This window comes from Corvus moneduloides, chromosome 21, assembly GCF_009650955.1.
Source record: "Corvus moneduloides isolate bCorMon1 chromosome 21, bCorMon1.pri, whole genome shotgun sequence".
In the NCBI taxonomy this organism is placed as follows: domain Eukaryota; kingdom Metazoa; phylum Chordata; class Aves; order Passeriformes; family Corvidae; genus Corvus; species Corvus moneduloides.
The window spans coordinates 9,391,001-9,413,885 of record NC_045496.1 but is presented as its reverse complement, the minus strand read 5'-3'; the positions used below and the strand labels follow the sequence as shown (position 1 = coordinate 9,413,885).

Below are 22,885 nucleotides of genomic sequence, written 5' to 3'. Positions count from 1 at the left end.
GTAAAACTTTTCTGGGCCCTGCTGAGGTCCTAAATATGAGATGTTCCTGTGCCAGGCTGGCAGCTGCAGGCCCTGCCTGGAGCTTGGTCCTATCCTAGTCCATCCTGTCTGAGAGCAACAGAGGCTGCTTCCTCATGGATGGGGTGAACAGAAGTGAGCCTCAAATGCAGGTCTACGAGGAGGACAGGCACTGCAGTCTCCAAACAGGTCGCAGTTTCCCCCCTCTGAATTTCTGTCCAGAAAGGAAAGAAATTTCTTGAGACTGAGCTGGCTTCACACCCTGGAGCAGCTGAAGCTCCACATGAAATGCTGCCTCCATCTCTCCTCCATCCTTCTGCTCCTCTGCAACCTCTCTGCTTTTCCCCTCCAGTACTTGAAGGGATGGATGCTGGGAGAGGAGGAGGCTGTGAGTGCTGGAAGTGTGGCTCAGGTGGGTGGCTGGCATGGAGATGTTCCCTGGGGAGCTGTGAGATCTGCCTCTCTCTGCCAAATAGTTTCTCGCTGCTGTTTGATCTGGCTGTTCCCAGCACTCAGGGGTGCCTGTGTCTGCCAGCCTGGCCTGGGAGGAGGAGGATGGTCCCTCAGCATTCTGGGGTGGGGCACAGTTGCTCTCCTTGCAGGAGGACCCAAGGAATGGCATCGCTGACCTCTGTCCCGTGTGTGGCAGCAGGGACTGCGTGGAGCTGCTCTGCTGGACTGTGCCACCTGTTTAGGATGGGGTGAGAGTTTGGGCTCCCAAAACTGGTCTGAGGCACTGCCAGGACACGTCCACAGACTCTGCTCTGTCTGGCTGCTATGGTACAACCACCTCTGCCCTTGTGAGCTCTTGAGCAGAGCAAGCCCACTCCTCCCCACCTCTTCCCAGGCTGTGTCGCTCAGCACTGGGGCCTGCATCAGTCTGAAGCTTAAAAAAGAATCCCAAACTTGTCCTGATTTTGCAAGAGGCAGTTTTGGAGAAAGGATTACCCCAGCATCCCCTTCTGGAGCATGTTTGGGGAGCAGTGAGGTGGTTGTAGCAGCAGTAGCACAGAGGGGATTGGGGTGAGGGGCTGGGTGGGGTGCAGCCCCTCGGTCAGGCCCTGTGTGCAGGTGCTGTGGTGTTTCATGCCTGTTGCTAAGGAGCTGCCTCTGGCAGATCCAAGGCCCAGACTTTGTGGCACATGTTCATCCCCCTCCCACAGCAGCCCGTGTGGCCTTGTTCACTGGTGAGCTTTCCCCCTGCATGTGTAGGGCCAGGCTTGCTCAGTGTACTCAGCTGAGGATTTAATTCCAGATGCTCGAGATGACCCCCTTCCTCTGAGGGCAGCCAGCGTGCTGATAAAACACTGTGATGCTATAAATAAACGTCGGCTCCACAAGGGAGAAAAGCCTTCAGTATGAGCAGGAGTTTGTTATAAACAGAAGCCCAGGAGTTGGCTTTCTTCTCTCAGGAGGTACATTGACCCTTGGTTTTGGGGAGGAGCTGGAAAATGTAGGTTTCCCTGTTGCTCTCAGCCTGATGGAAGAAAGTGCTTGCAAGAGGGGGAAGGATTGACCTGCCTGGGAAAGGATTCAGACAAGATTTGTTCTCCTGCTTTTCTGCAGGCACACACCTGCCCAGCCTCCCTCTGGAGAATTCTGTGTTGCTGGAATGAGGACATCCTTGTGTGCCCATACTACCTGCCCCTCCTCGTGCTGGGCTGGACTCTGGCTAAAGAGCTTGTGCATAGCTGAAATAATGGCTGTGGGTCACTTTGCCCCTGTGGCAGAGCTGTCACTCCCCTGGGGTTGCTACAGGTGGAGTTTTTCCAGGCTGTGCTGAGGAGCTGCTCCAGCCTTCCTACAGCGTGGGGCTGCTTTTGGAGGGCCTGGGCTTCCTGCAGCCTGTGTGGGACAGCCAGGTGGGTCCTCCTGCCTCAGTGGACATGTACAACCCTGTTGCCACAGCCAGGGCGACAGGCACTGCTGGCTCTTGGGATGGCATTTGCTGAGCTTGGATTTGCAGGGCTGGAAATGAGCTCGCTGGGAGGTCGGGAAGGGAGGGACTGTCCCTTTCATTGCTGTGAGTGGTTTGGCTGATCCAACCCCTTGCAGGGTGCAGAGGGCAAGTGCCAGCCTGGGGAAGGAACAGCTGAGCAGCAGAGCTTGCTCTTGCTCCTGGGGGCTAAATGATGCTAAAGTTTGTGCCACTGCAGAGGGGCTGCAGCTGGGCTCGTACGTGGCAGGAGCATTGCCACCAGCTTGGGGACAGAGAGGGGTCAGACACAGCAACCACTCTGTATTGCACAGGGAGCCTGTCTGGAGCTCTGAGCAGAGAGCTGAGCTGGGTGTGAGCTGTGTGATGGCTGGCAGGCTGTGGGAGGTGGGATGCCCCCCTGGGTCACTGGGAGCAGCAGCCAAGTCCTCCAGGAGCTGCAGGCTGCTGGTGCTGTGGGAGATGCTGCTCCGTGTGTGTCAGCTCCAGACAAATCACTTCCCGGAGCCCAGCTACAGGCTTGGGTTTGAGTTGAGATGGAAAGCATAGGCGATTCTTCCAGACAACTCCTCTCTTTCCACATGAGAGGTCAGATCCGTTTCCTGCCCCTATGCTGGGCTCTTGTGAAGGAAGAAGATAAAAACCTCCCCAGACAATCCTTAACCTTGTGCCAAACCTGCTGCTGCCTCCAGCACTTGTTGTAAGCTCTGCTCTTGCCTCACTGGCTTGTGAAATGTGCAAGACTATTTGTGTCTCAAGAACTGACAGGATGGACCCAGGAGGATGGGGACAGCTGAGATTTAATTAGGAGCTGTGGGTTTAATTAGTAGTGTCTCAATATATTCATGCTCAAGAGAGTTGTCTATCTTGTGAGTTTTCAGTCTTCCTGCTCAGCCCTTTCTGTCTGAAGCTGTTTGGGTGTGTTTCTGTGTAAGGGCCATCAGTAGAAAAACCTCATCCTGCCCCTCTTTGCTGCCTCAGCTCCCTCGGTGTCCGCTTTTCATGGAACTTTTCTAGGAATTACCCAGTCTCTACAAACTGAGAGTAACTTCCTCTGCCTGTGGGTCTTGCTCTCTCCCAGGCTTTCCATTTTTCCAGCGCTATCTGGTCCTGCTTTGCTGGCAGCGTGGGGAACCTCAAACCCCTCATCTTCATACCAATCCAGGGCTGGAGGATCTCAGGGTGTACCCAAACTTTGATCTTTGCTGAACCCAGAGATGTCACTCCAAGGTGGAGCTGTGGTGCTGTGTGTTGAGGTGACCTCCTGCTGCCCATCCTCTGTCGAGCACGGGTCCCTAGTACCATACTTTGGGGAGGGGTTGGGGCTCAGGGGGATCCTTCACCCCCCTTCTCCCAGGGCTGCTTCTGGCCCCTAGGATGGAAAATGGCTCATTCCCAGCTCATGGATGCTCTGAGTCCCTGCAGCTCTGGGTACTTGGATGGCAGCTTGAGGGAACCAGTTAAAATGTGGTGATCGCTGTCTGCCACGGCTTTGATGGAGGGGGATGAGGGAAGGGGGCTCTGGCTTCCCAAGGCTGGTTTCCACAAAATTAAGACTTCTCTGATGCAGACTCACTTGACTCCCACAACTGCCACAGCACTTTCTCTTCCCCTGCTCTCTTGTTAGCTGCATCGAGGCGTGCGTGAGTCTCCACGTGGTGACCTGGGTAAGCTTCAGCTGGCAAAATCCCAGGGCCGCTTGTAAGTGCCACTTCAGAGCTCAGTTGCCAGCTCTTCGTCTGTCCTTGCAGAGGACAGGGAAGGCTGGGATGGTCTGTTTGTCCCGCCTAAGCTGCTGCCAACTGCAACAACCACCACCTCCAACTGTGTCAGGGGAGGGTTAGGTTGGATATCAGGGAAAGGTTCTGCCCCAGAGGGTGCTGGCACTGCCCAGGCTCCCCAGGGAATGGGCACGGCCCCAAGGCTGCCAGAGCTCCAGGAGCGTTTGGACAGCGCTGCCAGGGATGCCCAGGGTGGGGCTGTTGGGGGGTCTGTGCAGGGCCAGGGGTGGGATTGATGATCTTGGTGGTCCCTTCCAGCTCAGGATATTTTGTGATTCTATGAACTGGTTTTGCTGCTTCCCCTGCCCAGCCTAGAAAATCCAAACTGACTAAGAGGCAGCATCTCCTTCCCTCCCCCTCTGCCCATACCTGTTGTGGCAGGTGTGTGACACAGGTGGGACTTGAAGTCAGAGGTGTTCCCTTGTGACTGGAGCTGAGTGCAGAGTGGCCACTGAGCCTCTGCATGCTCAGCACATGGCTGGATTTTGGAAGCAGGGGTGTGCACACACAAGCTGCCCCTGGCAGAGGAGGGTATGCGTGTCCTGTGCTTTCCTCATGCCCAAGATGCCACGCCAGCTCCCCCGAGAAGGGTGGCTCTCTGGGTCAGGAGAAAAAGCAGTTTGAAGTCTACGGCTGCTCTCCTTAAATCACCTTGGAAGAAGGCAGACGTGCCCAGCTCCTGGCATCTCTATTTTTACTTTGTGCAGAGATGGATATGGCTGAGCTGTCTCCTTTTATTTCCAGCGTTTGGCGCGTGCTGCAGCGCGTTGCTAAAGATGTGCCTGGCTGGATGCGGAGCTGCCCGCTTCCCTCAATCCCCGAGGGACTGCGGGGGTGAAGGGCTCTTGCCTTCTGCATGGCTTCATCATTCTTTTCTTCTCTACTTGCTGCTCTCTGCCTCCCCCTCCCACTCCCCGTAGAGATTTTGGACTTTGCTTTTTTCCTATATTTATTCAAATCAGCCTGGATAAACAGGGAGCAGGAGGGAGGTGACTGGGGCCACTGGTAACACTGGATTCCTGAGGTGTTTTTAATGGGTTTCTAACAACTGGAACTGGCCTATTCTGATGCAGAAACTCTTGTTATTTCCTGTGTCTGCAGCCTGATAGTTCCAAGATTTCCTTGGAAAGGCCCAGACTGTGCATTTTGCTTCCTGACAGGCAGGCTGATGAGCTCTGTGCTCAGGTGGGTCCATTGCAGCAGCTCTGGTGCTGCTGGTTTTGCCAGGTGTGTCCTGGCAATGCCATTTTTAGGTTCCAGCTGCCCCCAGAACCATGTGTCCAAGCTGTGCCTGTCACACATCCCTGTCCCTCGTCTTGCTTGTGGGCAGGAGCCTGGACACGAGAGAGCCAGGCAAGTCCCCAGTATCTCACTCTGCCCATGGGATGCTCATGAGAGGCTGATTTCATGGTTCACTGCTCCAAAACTTGGTTAGAAGTGAGATGAATTGTTTGATCTGTTGAACCAGGCACCTCAGAAACCTCCCAAATATCCCAGCCCTGCAGCCCCCAGGTTTTCCTGCTCTGGGGGTGAAATTGGGGGGGGCTCTCTGGGGGTCCTGGACCTGCTGCCCCCAGCATCACCCACCCTGTGGGGGCCTGGGGATCTGCTGGGCTCCTCCAGGAGCCAGGGATATGCAGTCCCTGTGTCCAGCCACACTGTCAGCTGTGGGGCAATAGCTCAGAGCTATTGTCCACCCCATTTCTTCCCCAAGGAGGTGGGGGGAGCTCATGTGTCTGGAGCAGGTTGGAGAAGATGCTCCATAACAAATCTCTGCCCCCTGAGCTGCTCCAAGGCTTGTCCTACATGTGGTGACTTCGTGTGCCTGATGATGGGACACTGGGAACTTTGGGGAGCGTAGAGGGAAGGGGAGAGTGAAATTCCTTCAAACTTTTCAGCTGGAAATGCTGCTTTCTGTCCCTTGGGGCTGACATGGCAGCCCCAGGGTGTGTGATGGTCAGGGAATGTGGCTGGAGAGGGTTTGGTGGGGCTGAAGGACTGGAACCCCTCAGAGCTCCACAGCAATCCCTCCAGGGACTGTCCCTCCTCTCTAGGCACAGGCTGCCTGTGACCACACCAGTTTGGGATGTCAGTGATTAATTAGGAAGCCTTGGAGCTGACAGCTCCTGTGCTGGAAAACTCTTTAGCAAACTGCAGGGGTACTTTTGGACAAGGTCTGACTTTAGCCCTCGTGCTGAGCCATGGCAGCAGGGCCCACCAGCCATGGGCTGGCTCTGAGTGTCAGACTGCAAACCTTTGCTTGCTGAGCCTGTCTGCTGTGGGAGGGGAGCTGGGCCACAGCATGTGTTCCTGAGCATTCCCACCCGCCTGCCTCCCTGGAGCAGGAGAGCCTCTGCACCACAGTGCAGCATCGGGCTGCAGTCAGAGTCTGTCGGCCCCTTACCTGGGCGTTGAACAGATGGTGGTGATCCATAAACTCCTGTGGTGCCGGGAGGCTGAGGGGGAGCCTGCTCAGGGGCTGTTGCTCCTCAAGGATGTGAACGTTCTCCAGTTTTTGGTTGGGTTTTTCTTGCTCGCCATCTCCTGTGTGAAAATGTGGGAATGGAGCGGGTGAGCCTGGGGTTGATTTGGCTGGATCCATCTGTGTTACGTGGGCTAACTGAGAGTGGGACAGGCTTGGTGTGAGCCCAGAGATGTGGCAGTGTGTCTGATGTGGGAGCATGGTACCAGTGTGTGGATACACAGGACACCGCCCTGCTAAAACCTTTCCTGCTCCTCATGCTGAGGCCTCTCCGTGGCTTTGGCTCTGCCATCTGGCAAAAGAGAGCATTGGATGTCACCTGGGGATGTGTGGAGGCTTCATTGGATGCTTCACCTCGGGAGGGTGCCTGCATCTGTTCAGGTGTGCTCTGTGCTGTGCTGGGTGAGTTCCCATCCCAGGCCACGGTATCCTGTTCTTCCCCTGCCTTGGAAATGCCGAAGCACATCACAGACACAAACAAGCCAGGGATGTGTCAGCCTCACTGCTGTATTGATGTTTGGTTAATGAGAGTTGGCATCTGGAGCTGCTTATCCTTTGTCCTTGAGTGTAGAACAACACTTGGACTGCAACAGGCTCTTCATCTCACAGCCATGATCAGCTGTGAGGGTATGGCAGGAGCTCTGATGGGGGAGGCTGTTCTTCCTTGTGGGATTACAGACTTTAAGCCCTGAGGAGCTCATTCCATCTGACTGCGTGACCCCCCTCGCTGTGACTGGGGTAAGAACTATGTGTTCCCCCCCGCAGAGAGGGCTCTATTTGGGGTTCTTTCCACCCTGTCTCGAGTCAGCATGGGAGACAAGGTCACGTTGGCCAGGCAGGTGCTCTGGAGAGCTGTTTGAGGTGGTTGCAAGCAGCAATAACGTGCAGCCCTCAGTGTTTGGGTAGATGGCTGGAGGTGTTGATATCAACAGGGCTGAGTGCTCTTGTGGAGGGGAGGGGGAGAGCTCCTAAGCCGAGGCAAACTGGTCACCTGCTTCCCAGGGAGATGCTTCCTGTGGATGCAGCTGGAATACGGGGCAGCAGACGGGTCAAACAGGCAAAGAGTCTGTCTGGTGGATCCTGTCACCTTTCTGCCAGCAGAACTATTCACCTGGCAAATGGGGCTAGGGACATTCTGTGGGCTCCAGTTAAGGTCTTGCAAAACCTGATGGGATTCAGGTGGGAGATGTTCAGTCTGGGACAGCCCTGAAGGCTCTGTTTGTGCCACAGATAGGTCTGCCTGTGTGCTCTGCATGGGGGCAGCTCTGCAGATCGCCTCTTGCTGTGCAGCAAGGCCAGTCTGTCACGTTTGTCTGTGTCTGTGGTCTGGTGTCGACATCAGAATCTAATTTCAACCTGCTGAGTATTGGCCAAGACTAACTGAAAATGTCTGGGGAGCTCCTCTGAGAGCCACGTAGCTCTCCTGAGCCACGCTGCAGGCTGAGCTGTGGGGTGACTTTCTCCAGGCAAGGCACAAACATGGCTCAAATTACTGTCCTTGCTTTTGGGAGGGTCAGATGGCACCTCTGATGCTTCCAGACCTTGCTGTGTGGCTTTGCTGAGCCCTGTGTCTCTAACAGAGGAGGAAGCCGCTCCCTTGGAAGTGGCTGTGGGGAAGCAATGTGTGTGTGGACATTTTGGAGGTCCTGATGCAGGACAGGTGTTAATGGGCAAAGTGCTTTGCTGAAAGCCTTTGAAGCTGAGACTGACCCCAGGAGCTGGGCGCAGGCTCCCAGGGGCTGGGAATGTCCTCTGAGGGTGACAGGGCTGTGAAGTCAAGCAGCAGAGAGCTTGTCCAGGCTGCACTGGAGGGTCCAGCTCTCTGTTGCTGCTTCAAATAGGGCTGTACCCCTTGTTCAGCTGGTTAATGGGCTTGTGCCAGACACGTCTGGGGACAGTGGGACACTGTGGGATGCCTGGCTCCTTGTGGGGTGGGAGGCAGCAGAGCCTTTGCTGCTCATCCCTGTCTGGACAGGGACACCCAAGGTTTCTGCTCTCAGCCAGAGTGCCAAGGCTGGTGCAGGTTTTGGGAGGGAATACTGCTTCATTTTGGGGGAAAACTGGAGCGAGGTTTACCTGTCAGGGAGCTGCAATCACAGCTGGTAAGGGCTTCCACAGTGCAAGGAAAGCAGCTTGAGGATTTCTAAGGTGATAATATCTAGGAATAGCACTGGGGTAGCAGGGAGTGCTCAGTTGTGCTGGGAGTGCTGAAAAACAGGCTTTTGGAATGAAAGCATGACCTGCTTCCTCTGCTCCATTTTCGCACCCTGTGTGTGTTTTTCTGAGACACTGCTCCGGCACAGTACAGTACCTGAAGCAAGTCTGAAGCTGAGGTTTTGCTTTCTCCCAGTGCTGACGTGTGTCCTGTCTCTTCACAGCCATCAAGGTGAGCTGCATTGGATCCTGTGGGGTGTCCAGCAAGATCAATGACACAGCATGGACTGTGGAGGAGCAGTACTTCAACAGCACGCTGTCCCTGGCAGACAAAGGTACGGTCCTCAAAGGCCTGGGGGAGATGTGTGGTCCAGAGATGCTTTACAGAAATGTATCACCAAGACTTCAACATCCCCTCGATGTGAAATACCCCTCACAGGCTGCCTTGGCTTGTGCACAGAGGATGTGAGCCAGGATTAGAGACTGCAAGAGCTTAGTGGGAGCTGTGCAGGGAAGGATCCTGAGCAGAACTTGGCAGCCGCCCTGCAAGCACTGCTGGCATCCTGTGGCCCTGAAGCAGAGCTGTCACAGGGACTGCTCCCTGTCTCAAGGCTCTGTGGGCTCTCCCTGCTCTGCTTCCTGCGTGTGTTTATGATTGTCACGAAACACTGATCAAAGCTGGTCAGTAGCAGGCAGGAGTTTGTTCTGAAGGGATGTGGAGGTGTCACTTGTGCTCCAGGAGAAGCGCTGGCAGCATGGCAGGACCAGCCTAGGACAGCTACCCCTGCTCCCAGTGAGATGGACAGAGATAGCAATGGTGTTGTATTGTCCTGTGGGTAAAGTGACACCAGCAGCCTCTGGGGGGACCTGGGCCTGAATGAATGCTGTCTTTCTGCTGTTAAATAGGTCAGCCCTACCACAAATAATTCATGCTGTGCCCTGGCTCCTGTTGAAATCAAGATGTGCCAGTACTCACCTGCTGAAGGCAGTGGCTGTAACAGGAACATGGCAAAAGCCCAGGATAGCAGAAGCTCAGCCCTCTGATACTGTTTTATCTAATAACAGGAAATGGGTAAAACTGAAATGGCAGTTTCTGCTAGCTCAGCAATTTTCCAAGCAGAGCTTTTAGCATTGAGGGGAGACTGAGCTCATCCTCACAGCAACTGGTGAGAGTGCTGCTTGCTCTCAGGTCCCTGCCAAGGGAGACAGTTGCCTGGCTGGCTCTTGGCTCATGGCCTGGGGGCTGCAGTCAGAGATAAACTGCCTGGGAGGGCAATGGGAAACATTCCTGCCCGATTCTGGATGTGCTGAGCACAGAGAGCCCAGCTGTGAATGTCGGGGGGCACAATCACAGAGGGGTCTATAAGGTGCTGCAGATCATTGGGCTTAGGTGAGTTGGGAGCTGTAGGCTGTGAGTGAGTGTGGACTTGTGGGGAGGTTTAAACCTGCAGCTGCGCTGAAAAATGCTCCTTCCAACTTTTGTTCCTAATATTTAATGATTTGAGGGAGAGCTGTGATCTTGTGGGCAGATCTGTGCTGGTCAAGCTGAGCAGTGGCAAAAGCCAGGTGGGAGGGTGGAGTGGGAGGAGGTGGGTGTGCTGTTTGTTGGGTTTGCAGCCTCTGGAAGACTTTGATAGCTGCTTTGGCAGTCGGTTCTTGTGAGGTTGGCCTTGAGAGCCATCCCCTTGATAAATAGGACTAGAGTGAATTGGGAAGGATGGAGGGAAAAGCCATGTGCTGAAGTGTGCCCTTTGAAGGCCTGACATCCAAATGTGGCCAAAATTTGGTGTTCCCAGTTCTTAAAGTGTTTGTGGGAAACCCTGGTCTTTTGGCTCTTGCTTTTCTGGGACCCAGACTTGTGTGTACCTCCCTGTGCATTGCTGTTATCTGTCACCCACTGGTATCACAGGCTCTGCCAGCCCTGAGTGGGTGCTTGGGGCTGGCAGCAGGGCTGGGCTGCTGGCTCTGCACTGGCGGTGGTCACAGAGCCGTGTGCCTGGGCTGTGAGTGGGACTGGACGGGCCAGCTGATGTCTCCCAGAGCTGCCACAGCTGCCTGCAGGTGAGGCAAGAAACTGCAGTGCGTGACTTACCTGAGATGTAATGAACTGAAGGGAAAATCTGTCCCTGTAGAGTCGTGTGATCAGAAACTGAGCTGTGTTGTGCTGTTGTTCCTGTCCTGCCTTGCAGAGTGCAGTGAGGTTGTGAGGAAAGCCCAGCCCCAGGTACCAGCAGTTGGTCTGGAGCAGTGTGCTGGGAACTCACAGTCACCGACCTCTGTTCCTCAGCTTTTTGTGTCCAAAAACTTGTGTGGACACAACTGCTGGGAGCTCTCAGCCCGATTCCCAGCTGTAGGGAAGCAGAGAGGGAGAGAGTGGGCAGTCCCTGTGTGTGGGACTGCAGCCAAGGGGGGATTTGCCCTTCATGCTCAGGAATTATTGTCCTGGACTTGCAGGTTTGTCCCATGTCTGCATTCAGGCAGGACAGCTGGGCCCTGGGAGGATGGAGAGGGGAGCAATGGGATGTGGGTGGAAGGGACAGTGTCGATGCTGCCTTTGGACCCGAGTCCACCAGCAGAGATGGCTTCGAAGCTGACCCTTGCATTTGCTGCGCTGGCTTGCAGGGATGTGGAACAAAAGCCCTGGGGGCTGGCACTGCTCCAGCCTGCGGCACGGGGACAGAGAGAGCTGTCTGCTGTCACAGCCCTCGCTGTGACATTGATGCGTGTCTGGGCTGGCCGAGCAGAGGGAGCTGGGCTGCGTCTCCGTGTCCCTGCCTCTGTGTCTGCCTGTCTGTCTGCCTCCTCCGAGGGGCTGCTGGCAGTGCAGTGTCCTGGCGCAGTGAGGCGGTGGCAGGGCTGTGCTGGGGGAGCCCTGCGATGGCCTTGTGCAGGCACAGCCTCGGCGCTGACTCAGCCGTGGCGTTTTTAGGCTTTCCAGGAATAGCTCTCAGCTGTCCTGGCCTTTCCTAAAGAGAGCATGAAGGAGCTCCAGACAGATGGAGTGTCCCATGTGGGTGTTCCCTGGGTGCCTCCCTGCGGGGCTGACCTGGCAGGGAGGGGAAACTGAGGCAGGCTGGACTCCTGGCTCTTGGGGCATGGGGTGGTGAGGGTGATGGCAGGAGCCCAGGGTGAGGGTGAGTTAAGGGAGTTGGAAGCATTTCCAAGCAAGGACTCCTAAAGGAGCATGAGGCCAGCCTGGCCACTGGCCCAGCACACAACTGCTTCCCTGGCCAGCACCAGCAGCCACCCGTGACAGAGCCCCACAAGCAAAGGTTACTGTGGTGGCACCTGGTATGGTCCTGCAGGTGTATAAAAACCATGCAAAATCCTCCCAGGGTGAATCCGTGCTTGTTCTTCCAGGTGAGGGTTGGCTGTGCCTGCCTCACCTCCTCCCACCAAAAAGCAAACAGCAGAAGGGAGGGCAGGACTGTGGGAGGCCCTGGTGTCAGGTGGAGGGACTGCCTTCCTGCCGTGCCCCCAGAGGTCTTACCCACACAGGAGATGTCACCGCCTGAGAATGAGTTGAGGAAGGCGAGGAATTTGCTTCTGCCTCAGAGGACTCTTCTGTTCCTGCCTTCCCCCCACTACAGCAGTGCTGTTACCTCTTCTTTTTGAACAAGTGCATTAACAAAAAAGAGGTAAGGAGGAGCAGCATGTCCCTGCTGGGGGGAGCTGGCAGCCAGGCTGTGCCCTGGGGCAGAGGGGGATGCCAGGCTGTCCTCTGACACCATCCCCAGTTCATCCAGCCTGATAATATTGGCTTGGCTAGAGGAGGAATCCCAGGTGTCCCCAAGGCCACACAGCGAATGGGGCTCTGTCTTGCCCATCCCTGGTGAGTGGCCCAGCTCCAGCGGTGCCACCGCAGTGCTGGCACCTGTGGAGGTGGTGCAGGGAGGCAGGCTCAGCCTGACAAACAGCCCGCCTCGCTCTCTCCCTTCCCACATCCTGAGCAGGAACTTTAAAAAACACAAATCTGTGCTCTTTGAGGACACGGTGGGGGGGGAAGGAGAGAGGAGGTTTGCAAAACTGTTGAGGCTCAGATTGCTCTTTAAGCCTCCAAGAGTGACTCCACACTTCTCGTCCCACGCACCTTTGCATTGAAATAAGTGAGGGGGCAGCTCGTCCTCTGTGGCATCAGCCGCTGCTGGTATTACACACTGCTTTGGGCTTTTTCTTAAGGCTGTACATTGCATGAAAAAGGAGGCAGGCCCTGAAATAACCCAGATGCCCACTTTGGCACTCATTTAAGGCACTTTCCTTTCTCTCCCCGCCTTGGAACAGGGTGTGGAGGACCCGGCTGTGCCACTGGAGCATCTGCAGGTTGGTGATGAATGTTGCTGCAGGGGACCCTGCTCCCCTCAGGGCTTGTCCCCACTCGAGCAGGGCATCCTCTGTGCTCTGGGAAAGCCTCTGGTGGGGCAGGGCAGGAGCTGGAGGCAGCAGGCAGCCGTGAGGAGCAGGGGATTGTGCTGTAGCCTTGGCAATCACACAGAGGCCAGTGGTTTAATGAACTCGGGCTCTTTACATAGAAGCTGCTGGGAAGTGCAGAGTGTGCCAGCTGCTCCGGAGCCTCTCGCTGCTCTGTTTGCTGGAGAGGCTGCTGTGCTACAGAGGTCACTCAGCCCACCGAGGGCTCCCAGCGGGGCTCATTGTTTGCCTCCTGGAGGGCAGGCTAAGAGGGTATTTACTTTTCCCACTTGGACTTTGATTGCTTGCTGGTGTTGGTTTTTCCTTGCGAGAGGGGTGGGGGCTGCTGGGTTTCTGTAGGTGCCAGCAGTGCAGGGGATCAAGTGGCAGCGAGCACAGAATGGCACCGCTTGTACCCACTGCTCTCGGGCACAGAGATGCTTCTCTTGATCCAATATAATGGAGTGATTCAGCTCTGTGGAGCCTCCTGCTCCTCTCCCCCTCCCTGCTGTGGCTCTGCCCTTGTTCAGCCAGAGAGGAGCAGGTCCATCCTGTGCCTGTACCCCCATGGGGCTGTCCCTTCCGTGCATCTCCAGCTGCATGCACAGCTCTTGCCCTGTGGAAGGGTTGTGCATGCAAAGATATACTTCTGGTTTTTTCATTCCCTCCTTGTACCTGAGTTGAACTTGTGCAGGGAGCTGGATGTAATTTCCAGCTGACCTTTCTTTTGGCAGCTTGTTAGTTAGCTTGAAGGCGCTGCAGGGATTTCCTGGCAGCTCCACATGCTTCCTCTGCTGGCAAATTTCTTGCACAAAGAGCTGAAAAGGGGCAGCTGTGCATCACCTCTTCCCTGGGGTGGTTCTCTGTCGGCCTGGCACAACACCTTCATGGCCAGCAGTTGGCACAGGGTAACAATCTTGGCTCCCGGCTGAATTTAAAAATCTTGGTGACCTGACTAAGCAGCATTGTGAGACTTGTGCAGCTTGTTCTGTGCGAGCAGGAGGTCTCAGAGCAGCAGGTGATGCTCCTGGACAGCCCCTGCCCAGGTGAGAGCAGGAGGGTGTCCATGGGCAGCAGTGAGCCATTAAGGGTGTGCTGGTGCCAGCTCCTGGCCACACTGTGCTGCCAGGTTCAGGAGCAGTAGCTGCAGGTTCAGCCCAGGAAAACCTCACCGAAGGATCTGCAGTTGCCTTGGGCCACAACCGCTTCCTCAGCACTTCCCAATTTCTTGCCTCAGTAGACCAGTTAATCCTCTGGGGTTTTTTGCAGCGTTGCCATACTGCCAGATCCTGCTAATTCATTGAGAATGTCTCTGGAAGCTGCTGACACAGAGGTTTATGAGCAGTGGAGCTCTCGCCTCAGTGCTGGGCACTCTGCTGCACCTCCTGTGTTACAGAAAGGTTTATCTCAGCAGCATTACCCGTGTTGGAGTGCTGGAGGCTGTTCCTGCGGTGTGTTGTGCGTTTGCAGAGCTGGAGTGAGCGAGTTGCTGCCTTGAAAGGGAGCATGGAGCCTGCTGGGGCTGTGCTCCATCGCTGCCACACAGAGCAGGAGAGCTCTTGTTGGAGCTGAACACTGAGGTTTTCCCGGCAGCTTTGGCTGTGCTTGCTGGCAGGTTGCTCTTCTGGCTCTTGGCTGCTCCCTCTGTGGCACCTGTGCCTGCTGATGGCACGAGCAAATGTGTGCATTTCCCCTCCTTTGTTGCAGTTTGTAATCCCCTGTATTAACTTCATTCATCGGAGGCCGAGTTGAGTCCTGTGCTAAAGCTGCAATGGCTCAGCGTCACCTCAAGTGCCCTGGCACAGACTTAATGCGTCCCTTCTGACAGCTCTGATAGAGCCTCCTGAGAGCTAAGGAGCTCTGGCCTCCTGCTTACATCTAATATTCAGTTTTCTGGCAGCAGAAGTGGATGAGGAGAGAGGGGAGGACAGGAGTAAGCGGGGTGCTGGCTGCTGGGACTGCAGTGAGAGTGACATCTCTGCCCGTGGCTGGGCACTTGGGGTCCTGTGGCACAGTGCAGAACTAGGGCTGCTCATTTCTCCACCCCGAAGTGGAAAACATGAACCTGCTGCTTCCCTGCTCTCTGCCTGGAGAGCCTTGAGAGGAGAGTACTCAAGCCATGCATCAGCAACACCAGAATCAGTCTAACTCAGCACCTTTGGAGGAGCTCGCCTTCCCCAGGGCCGATTTTAGGCAGCAGGAAGAAAGACCATATTGCTACAAGTGATGGCACAGGGACCAGCAGGCACTAGGTACCTTTCTATACTCCTTGAATTGGCCAACACAGTTAATGCATCACTCGTTAAGTAGCCAGGGAGAAATTGCCATATGGTCTGGCCTGCTGTTCCTCTACTAGAAGAACCAAAAAATCTGTGTACTCCAAAGGTGCAGCCTGTTCCCATTCTAGCATCCGTGTGTGCAGCAGGAGGGAGCAGAGCTGGGGAGGGACTGGTGGGGAGGGACGGGGGTTGGGGCAGGAGCCCCATTTCAGCCACTCCCTGTCTCCTGTGCCTGGGGTGCAGGGACACCTTCCAGGCTCCTAGTGGTGGCTACAGAGCTGATACCATCCTCCTCTTTGGGGGATGGAGGGAGTGACACACAGAATATTCACCTCTTTTGCCCTGCGTAACTGTGAGTGAAGCTTGGTGAGGCAGAGGTGTGTGCTGTGCCACACGCTGTGGTTCCTGGCCTGCAGCCTGCTGTGTGTCACAGGTCTGGGCTGGCTGTCCCAGCACACCGCAGGGCAAACCCTCATAGGAGAGGAATGAAGGCTCATCTGAGCCTGCCGTGTCTGTGCAGGAGCGACCAAGGCACCTCCCAACTCCCTTCTGCCATCCTGGAGGTCCTGGCTTTGTTATGGTGGCCGTGACCCTTGTGGAGAGGTGGCTGTGACTGCCTGGTACTTGCAGACGGAGGCTCTGGGGCTGGGGCAGCCAGCGTGGGAGGGAGGAGGGTTTGGCAGGTGTCCCTGCAGTGGCACTGGTTGGAACGTGCAGCCCAGGCAGATCTGGCCCCGCTGGTGCTGTCAGACTGGGCTGTTTGCACAGAAAGCTGCCAGACAGCCCTGGGAAGGTGGGTGGGACACGGCAAGCAGGGCTGTGTCCTTGTTCCTGTGGGGTTGGATCCTCCTGAGCCCCAGCCCAGCCCTGCTCTTGTGCCGGGCAGAGGCTGCTGGAGGACCTTTCCCAGCCCTTGGCCAGCTGCAGGCAGGGCAGGGTATGGGCAGGGAGCTTCCCCTCGCTCTGGAGGGATGATGGCTTTGAAGGGTTGGTGATTTCTCTGGCTGCCAAGTCCGCCTGGGTGGGGGCCTGGCAGCACCAGCCGGGGATGCTGCACTGCTCGGACCAGAGCCCAGACACTTCCAGCAGCTGTGGTGGAGTAAACTCGACTTGGATCATTTGTTTAAGAGTGTAAATACAGACCTGTGGTCATTTCACCCCCAACGGGTGTGATGGTGTCAGTTTTCCCTTGCAGTGGTGCAGCAGTGCTCTGGTTTGCAGTGAGTGCAGGGAAACCTTTGTTTGCGTGGGAAGAGACCTTAAAGATCACCCAGTTCCACTCCTGCCATGGGCAGGGACACCTTCCACTGTCCCAGGCTGCTCCAAGCCCTGTCCAACCTGGTCTTGGACACTTCCAGGGATCCAGGGGCAGCCCCAGCTGCTCTGGGCACCCTGTGCCAGGGCCTACCCACCCTCCCAGGGAACAATTCCTTCCCAATATCCCCCTTGTCCTGGCACTACATGCTCTTGTCCCCAGTCCCTCTCCAGCTCTCCTGGAGCCCCTTTAGGCACTGGAAGGGGCTCTGAGGTGTCCCTGGAACCTTCTCTTCTCCAGGTGAACGCCTCCAGCTGTCCCAGCCTGGTTTCTGAGAAGAGGGGCTCCAGCCTTGGAGCGTCTTCATGGCCTCCTCTGTCCTCTCTCCAGCAGCTCCAGGTCCTTCCTCCAAGGCTGGAGGCAGCTCTGCAGGTGGGGTCTCACCTGAGCAGAGCTGATGGACTGAATCCCCCCCTTTCCTGCTGCCCACACTGGGGCTCAGCCCAGCACGCAGGGGGTGCCTGGGGTCAGCACACACAGCGGGGGCACACTGAGCTTCTCATCCACCAACATTCCCAAGTCCTTCTCCTCAGGGCTTTTCTCTATCCGTTCTCTGCCCAGCCTGTGTTTTTGCTTGGGTTTGCCCTGACCCAGCTGCAGGACCTTGCACTTGGCCTTGTCAAATTTCCCGAGATTCTCACAGGCCCAACCCCTTCAGCCTGGCAAGGTCTCTCTGGATGGCAACCCAGCATCACCAGGGGAGCCAGAAGACTTGGCATCAGCCCTCTGGATCGAGGCATTTCTTTTCTGTAAATGAAATATTCCGGGAGTCCTCCACATCCAGTGGTACAAGTGAACAACCCCAGTGCCTGTGTGGAACGGAGGGGAGCAGCTGAGCCATGAATGGGAGAGACCAGACAGCTTTCCACTGGATTCAGGGAAATCTCCAAGGTTCTTCTGCACTGTTAGTGTGTTGTTGCTGCTCCTGCTGTCTGGACTTGGGTTTTTTTCTAGGCTATCTGGGGCAGCAGCTTCTTTCCCTTCAGGAATTTTTCGGGAGGAAGTTTCCCAAGGCTGTGCGGGGGCAGCCAGTCTCTGCTGGCTTGACTCCTACCAGGAGGAAAGGCTGCTGCAGGTATGGCCCCACAGCAGAGCCCTGCTAGGCCAGCTGCCTCTGCTGCCTAATGACTTTCTCAAGGTATTTTTAGCTGCACATAAACTTCAGGAAAAGCTTTTTTGCAGCCGAGGACACTGTGGCCTTTGTTCCGGCTTCTGGGAATGGGGAGGTGCTGGCTCAGCGTGGCTGCGGTGGCTGGCACAGCCCTGTCCCCTCACAGTGGTTTGTGACCTGCCCCTGTTGGAGGGGTCTCAATGCCCCCCTCGAGCAGTGCTGAACTCCTGCTGACCTGCTGTGCCCTGCCCAGGCTTGGGGGTGCTTTGGCAAAGCCTCTGGTTCTGGAGCAGCATGGAAAGGGCAGCTCTTCCCAAGTGTTGGGATGGCCATGGGTCCCACCATGGCTGGAAATCAGCTCACCTCTGCCTGCTGCCAACAGCTGTCTCTGCTGCAAAGTCCACTTGTAGATGAAATTAACACATTAAACGTCCTGGATTGTTGCTTGAAGCTCTCTGGGCTGGAATGACAGGGGTGATGAGTGGCTTTCCATGGGCCATGTGTTCCCCTTGCTGCTGGGATGTTGGGATTGCACAGCAGATGCAGCTGTGGAATGGCTCTGGACACGCTGCCTGATGCTGCATCTCCCCTGCTGTGATCTGGGGATTTGCAGGCTGTTCAGTGGGTCACACCCAACAGGTCAGTGGGCACTTGGGTTTGGTCAGGACCATCAGGATGGTCTGGGCTGACCTATGGGCAGTTCCCATCAGGTGACCTACTCAGAGCTTGGGCTACCTGTGCAGAAACTGCCTCAGTGCCAGCGAGTCACATGGTGGCTCTGACAGCCAAACCACATCCTCCATGGGTGATGCTGCCCACGCGTGTTCCTGGGAGAGTTCATGGCCTTGCTCAGTGATGCTGTGTGAGTTAAAAACTGTGAAAGTGCTCACAGGCTCACTTCTAGCCCAACTTCCTGTTAGTGCACCTGAGCTGGGCAGGAGTTGGACAGAAAGGGCTTGTTGGATGGTGCTGCCTGTAATGTAGAATAGGGGCTTTTACTTGGGTCTGTGGGCTCATCCTAAGGGTCCTGGAAAGGCTGTGAAGTTTCATGCTCCTAGCAGGAGACCTGGAATCACAGCCTGCACCTTCATTTGGAGCTCTGCGGGTCACACAGCTGGAAATTCTCTTGGTGGAAACTCGGTGACCGCTCCCCTCTGGAACTGCCACCTCCCTCCCTTCTGCAGGGCAGGAGCAGGACTCATTCCCACTCCTTTTCAGGTGGAGAGAGTCCCTGTACTGCAATGCCCGGGACAGCCGATGCATTCCAGTAACCCATTTGCTTTCTGGAAGTAGAGATAATGGGTGTAAGATCAATGTTGAATGGTGCCCATTAGAAGACAGAAACCTTCAGGGCACCAAACAAGGGCTGGGTTCATCGAGTCATTCACATTAACCAGGCTTATCCTGGAACCAACCAGCCAAGGCACCAGCTGCATCTCACCTGGCACCTTTGCTGAGCCAGGCTGCCCAGGAGGGAACAGGAGAGGCTGTTCCACACCTGCCTCCGAGCCTGCCCAGCTCTGGAGCATCAGGCCTGGCAGCAAGGGCAGAGCCTGGCTTGGTGCCTCCACCTGGTGACAGCGCCGGGTGCTGCATTTTAGCCTACATAATTCGGGTTTGTTTGGAGGACGGGAGGGGAATCAGCAGGGAGGTGATGGCAATGAGCAAATCTTGTTCCTCTCTGTGAGGACAAAGTGTATAAATAGACATCTCTGATGTTGTCCCGACGAGCCTTTGCAGAGATCCGTGATGAGGCGCGTGTTGGATTATTTATCCCGCTGTCCCTGCGGGCGGGACACACTCACTGGGGTGTCCCTCGTCCCCATGGAGCGGCTGAGCGAGCAGAGAGGCAGAGATCCAGCTTTTCATAGCATGAATGATGCACCAAGTCCTGCCTGGGCTGCGGTGTCAGTGGGGGGGATTTACTCCTCTCTTCCCCACCTCCCCCTTCCATGTAATCCACTTAATCCCCTGACGACAGGACTCGATTACTGTCAGCTCTGCAGAGCCAGCACTGCTAACCAGCAAGCTGCCTCCTCCTGTCTTGCAACAACAAAAGCACCAGCCAGATCTGGGGTTTTGGTACCTCCAGCAATGATCCTACAAAGCAGAACAAACACAGCTCAATTTACTGGGTATCCAGGTCTCCTCTCAGCTCTGACAAAACCTCTTGTGTGTATGTGGATTTGACAAATGTGGATAAACCTCAAAGGTTTTCTTGCTGAAGGCAACTTTGGGAGCTGCCTGGTGTTACTGGATCACACTGTGGGTCCAGTTCAGCTGTGACACTACCCTGGAGGGAATCTGGGATCTGGGAGTGCTGGAGGGTGGACGGAGTTGAGGAGTTGGAATCTGTTGTTTTAGCCATGAGCTGGATCTTGGCTCTGCCCTGTGCCCTCGAGGCCATTCCAGAGCAATGGTTGAAAAAAACAAGTGCTGAGGTTTTGATGTTGTGGCAATATTTTTCTGCTCTCCTGTTGTCTCAGAAGCTGGGCTGAGGTATCGCAGGTCCCTTCTTGGGACCAGGGGTGGGTGGACCTCTGGTTCCAGCTCCTGAACCCTGTGCCTCTGTGAGGGGCTTGGCGTGTGGCTGGATGCCCACCAGAACTCCCTACCACCCTCAGACTGTGCCTGTGATTTCTCACATTCCCCCTGACTGCCTGACAGGGAGAAGACTTGAGGAAAAATAAACCCACAGCGGCCCTGCTGACCCCTGTGTGGACAGCCTGGGATGACCACTTGCTGTGGCACTGGGATCCCTTGGACCCTGCCCCAAACCACTTTATTTACAGGATATCTTAATGCAGAACCTCTCCTGTCCCAAGGAGGGGTGGGTGGCAGCAGGTGCTCCTGGTGGCTCAAGCACTGCCCATCGGATCTGGAGCTGTCTGGTGGCTGTAGGCAGCTGAACAGGCTGTGTGTGATTCCCTGGGTGGTGGCCTCTCTCCCACAAGATCACACATTCCAAGGAGCAGCCTCTCAGCCTGTCTCACTTACCCTTCACTCTTGTTTCCACAGGGGTCCTGACGGCTGGAGAGCACAACTTTCCCTTCCAGTTCCTGCTGCCAGGTAAGATGCAGAAATGTGGCTGAAGGCCCTTCCCTGGAAGCCTTGGCTTTTGCATATCCTTCCAGTTCAGAAACTGGCCTGACTCAGCCTTATGATCTTTTCTTTCTCTCTTGACTCCAGCTTCTGCTCCTACATCATTTGAAGGCCCTTTTGGCAAGGTCCTGCATCAGGTGAAAGCTGTGATAGACACACCTCGCTTCTCCAAGGACTACAAATGCAACAAGATCTTCTATGTTCTCTGCCCTCTCAACCTGAACGACATCCCTGACATCGAGGTAAGAACGAGGAGGGGCTTGGCTGGGAAATGCCAGCACTTCAGCACTTGTCCTTGTCCTGCTGTCTGAGGAGTCACTGTGTGGCTGGACAGTTCTGACTGCATGCTGTGACTATGCAAGAGCATAGTCCTCATCTCTCCTGCCTTGCTGTCAGTACCTGCTCCAGGTGATTTCTGACTCTTGTGTGTGTTGCTTTGAAAGATTTCTCTGAATTTTCACGTATGCAAGCCAACAGCTTCAGGTGCTTGGAGAGACCTGGGTTTGGGGAACCTGCTTTGGAGGGGGAAGCAACTAATAGGACAGGAGAACAGTGGGGCTGGGGAAGTGAGACCTGTTGTTTATGGTGTTGCCATGTTTCTGATTCTTTGCATCCTCTTAGATGCAAATATTTCTACTTGCTTGTTTTGAATCTCTTGAGTGTTTTCCCAGAGGCTCTCTGACTCTCTTGAGCCAACACCTCTGTCTGTGCCGTCCTGCAGCAGCCCAACACTATGTCCATCACCAAGAAGTTCAACTACAAGCTTGTGAAAAGTGGCAACATCATCCTGACGGCCACGTCGGATCTGAAGGGCTACATCGTGGGCCAGGCCATCCAGCTCCGCACGGACATAGAGAACAAGTCTGGCCGGGACACCGGCGCTGTGGTGGCCAGTCTGCTCCAGGTCAGTGTCCAGTGGGGCCATTCTCTGGCTTGTGCTGGTGCTCCACCCCATGGAGGCCTCTGTGAAACTGGGGTCAGCGAGGAGGCCAAATCTCCAGCTCTGTTTCTCTGTACATTCCTGGGGAAAGAAAAGGTAGAACTTGTCTTGCTTATCCCTGCTCAGTCTTTCACAACAATGGGTATTCCTTGGGTTTGTGCTTGTGCCTATTTGACAAAGCAGTTGGGTGGGTTTGTGTCCTGACTTACATTTGGGAGACAGGAGACCACCTGCAGCCTCTGTGCAAGCTGTGTTTCCTCCTGCCTGTGCAGAAAGTGGCCTATAAATCCAAGCGCTGGATTTACGACCTGAGGACCATCGCCGAGGTGGAAGGCTCCGGGGTGAAAGCCTGGAAACATGCAGAATGGAAGGAGCAGATCCTGGTTCCAGCACTGCCCCAGTCCATTCTGCAGGGCTGCAGCCTCATCCACATCGACTACTACATCCAGGTGAGTTTATCCACAGTATCCCTGGGCTGGGCTGCAGCTCTGTGCCCCCTCCCAGGCTGAGCTGTGTGGTGTGGGTGGTCCTGACACCAGGTGAACCTTCCCACTGCCATGTATAACGAGGATGCCACTGTTTTCCCTTCTCTTCCAGGTTTCCCTCAAGTCCCCAGAGGTTTCTGTCACTCTCCCCATCTACATTGGTAACATTGCTGTGAACAGAGTCCCGCTGAGCCCCTCCCGCTCCATCCAGCACATCCCATCTGTGGTGGTCCCCAGTGCCCCCCCGGAGGAAGAGGAGGCTGCCAGTGGCTATCACCCCATGGACAATGTCTCCATCCCCACCAAAAGCCATTCCCAGCAGCAGCCCTTTAGCTACGCCCCAGGACTGAGCTTCCAGGAGATACGGGCGGACTCGGAGCAGACGGGCTCCCCAAACCACCCCACGCTCTGCCTGTCCACGGGAGCCACTGTCCCCTACTACGCCGAGGGGAACGTGGTGCCTGTCCCCACAGCCAGCTCGCTCATCCTGCCCCCGGAGTACAGCACGTGGGGATACCCCTACGGTGAGCAGCGCTCCCGGGATCTGGGACTGGGGGGAAATGGCTCCTACCACCAGTCTGTGCTAGCTGTGAACTTGGGAATCTGGGGATTCAGTCAGTCTGCTGGAGGCTACTGTCAGAGGGGATTGTGACATCTCTCTGCCTGCTTTATCCTCTGGAGGAGTCCCCTCTTCCAGCTGTAAAAGCCAGCTGTCCTTCCCATATCCACGCCCATGCCTGCCCTGGGCTCCTCATGAGAGGATCTCCCTGTTCTTAAATGAGCTTTCAGCCTCCCACTGATAGAAAAACTTCTTGGCTTGTGGTGAGGCTGGTGGGAACAGAGCCAGGAAAATGATGTCACTGAAATCTTCTGTC

General features: G+C 55.6%; 1 protein-coding gene across 1 annotated transcript in view; it reads left to right on the top strand.

Annotated features, from left to right (window-relative positions):
- Positions 1–22,885, top strand: part of ARRDC1 (arrestin domain containing 1) — a 36,705-nt gene that overhangs the window by 8,701 nt on the left and 5,119 nt on the right. Inside the window, exons 2-7 of the mRNA XM_032130858.1 lie at positions 8,596–8,706; positions 20,502–20,552; positions 20,673–20,827; positions 21,307–21,489; positions 21,798–21,974; positions 22,123–22,534. Coding sequence (XP_031986749.1) covers positions 8,596–8,706; positions 20,502–20,552; positions 20,673–20,827; positions 21,307–21,489; positions 21,798–21,974; positions 22,123–22,534 — 1,089 coding nt within the window. The remainder of the gene's footprint in view (positions 1–8,595; positions 8,707–20,501; positions 20,553–20,672; positions 20,828–21,306; positions 21,490–21,797; positions 21,975–22,122; positions 22,535–22,885) is intronic.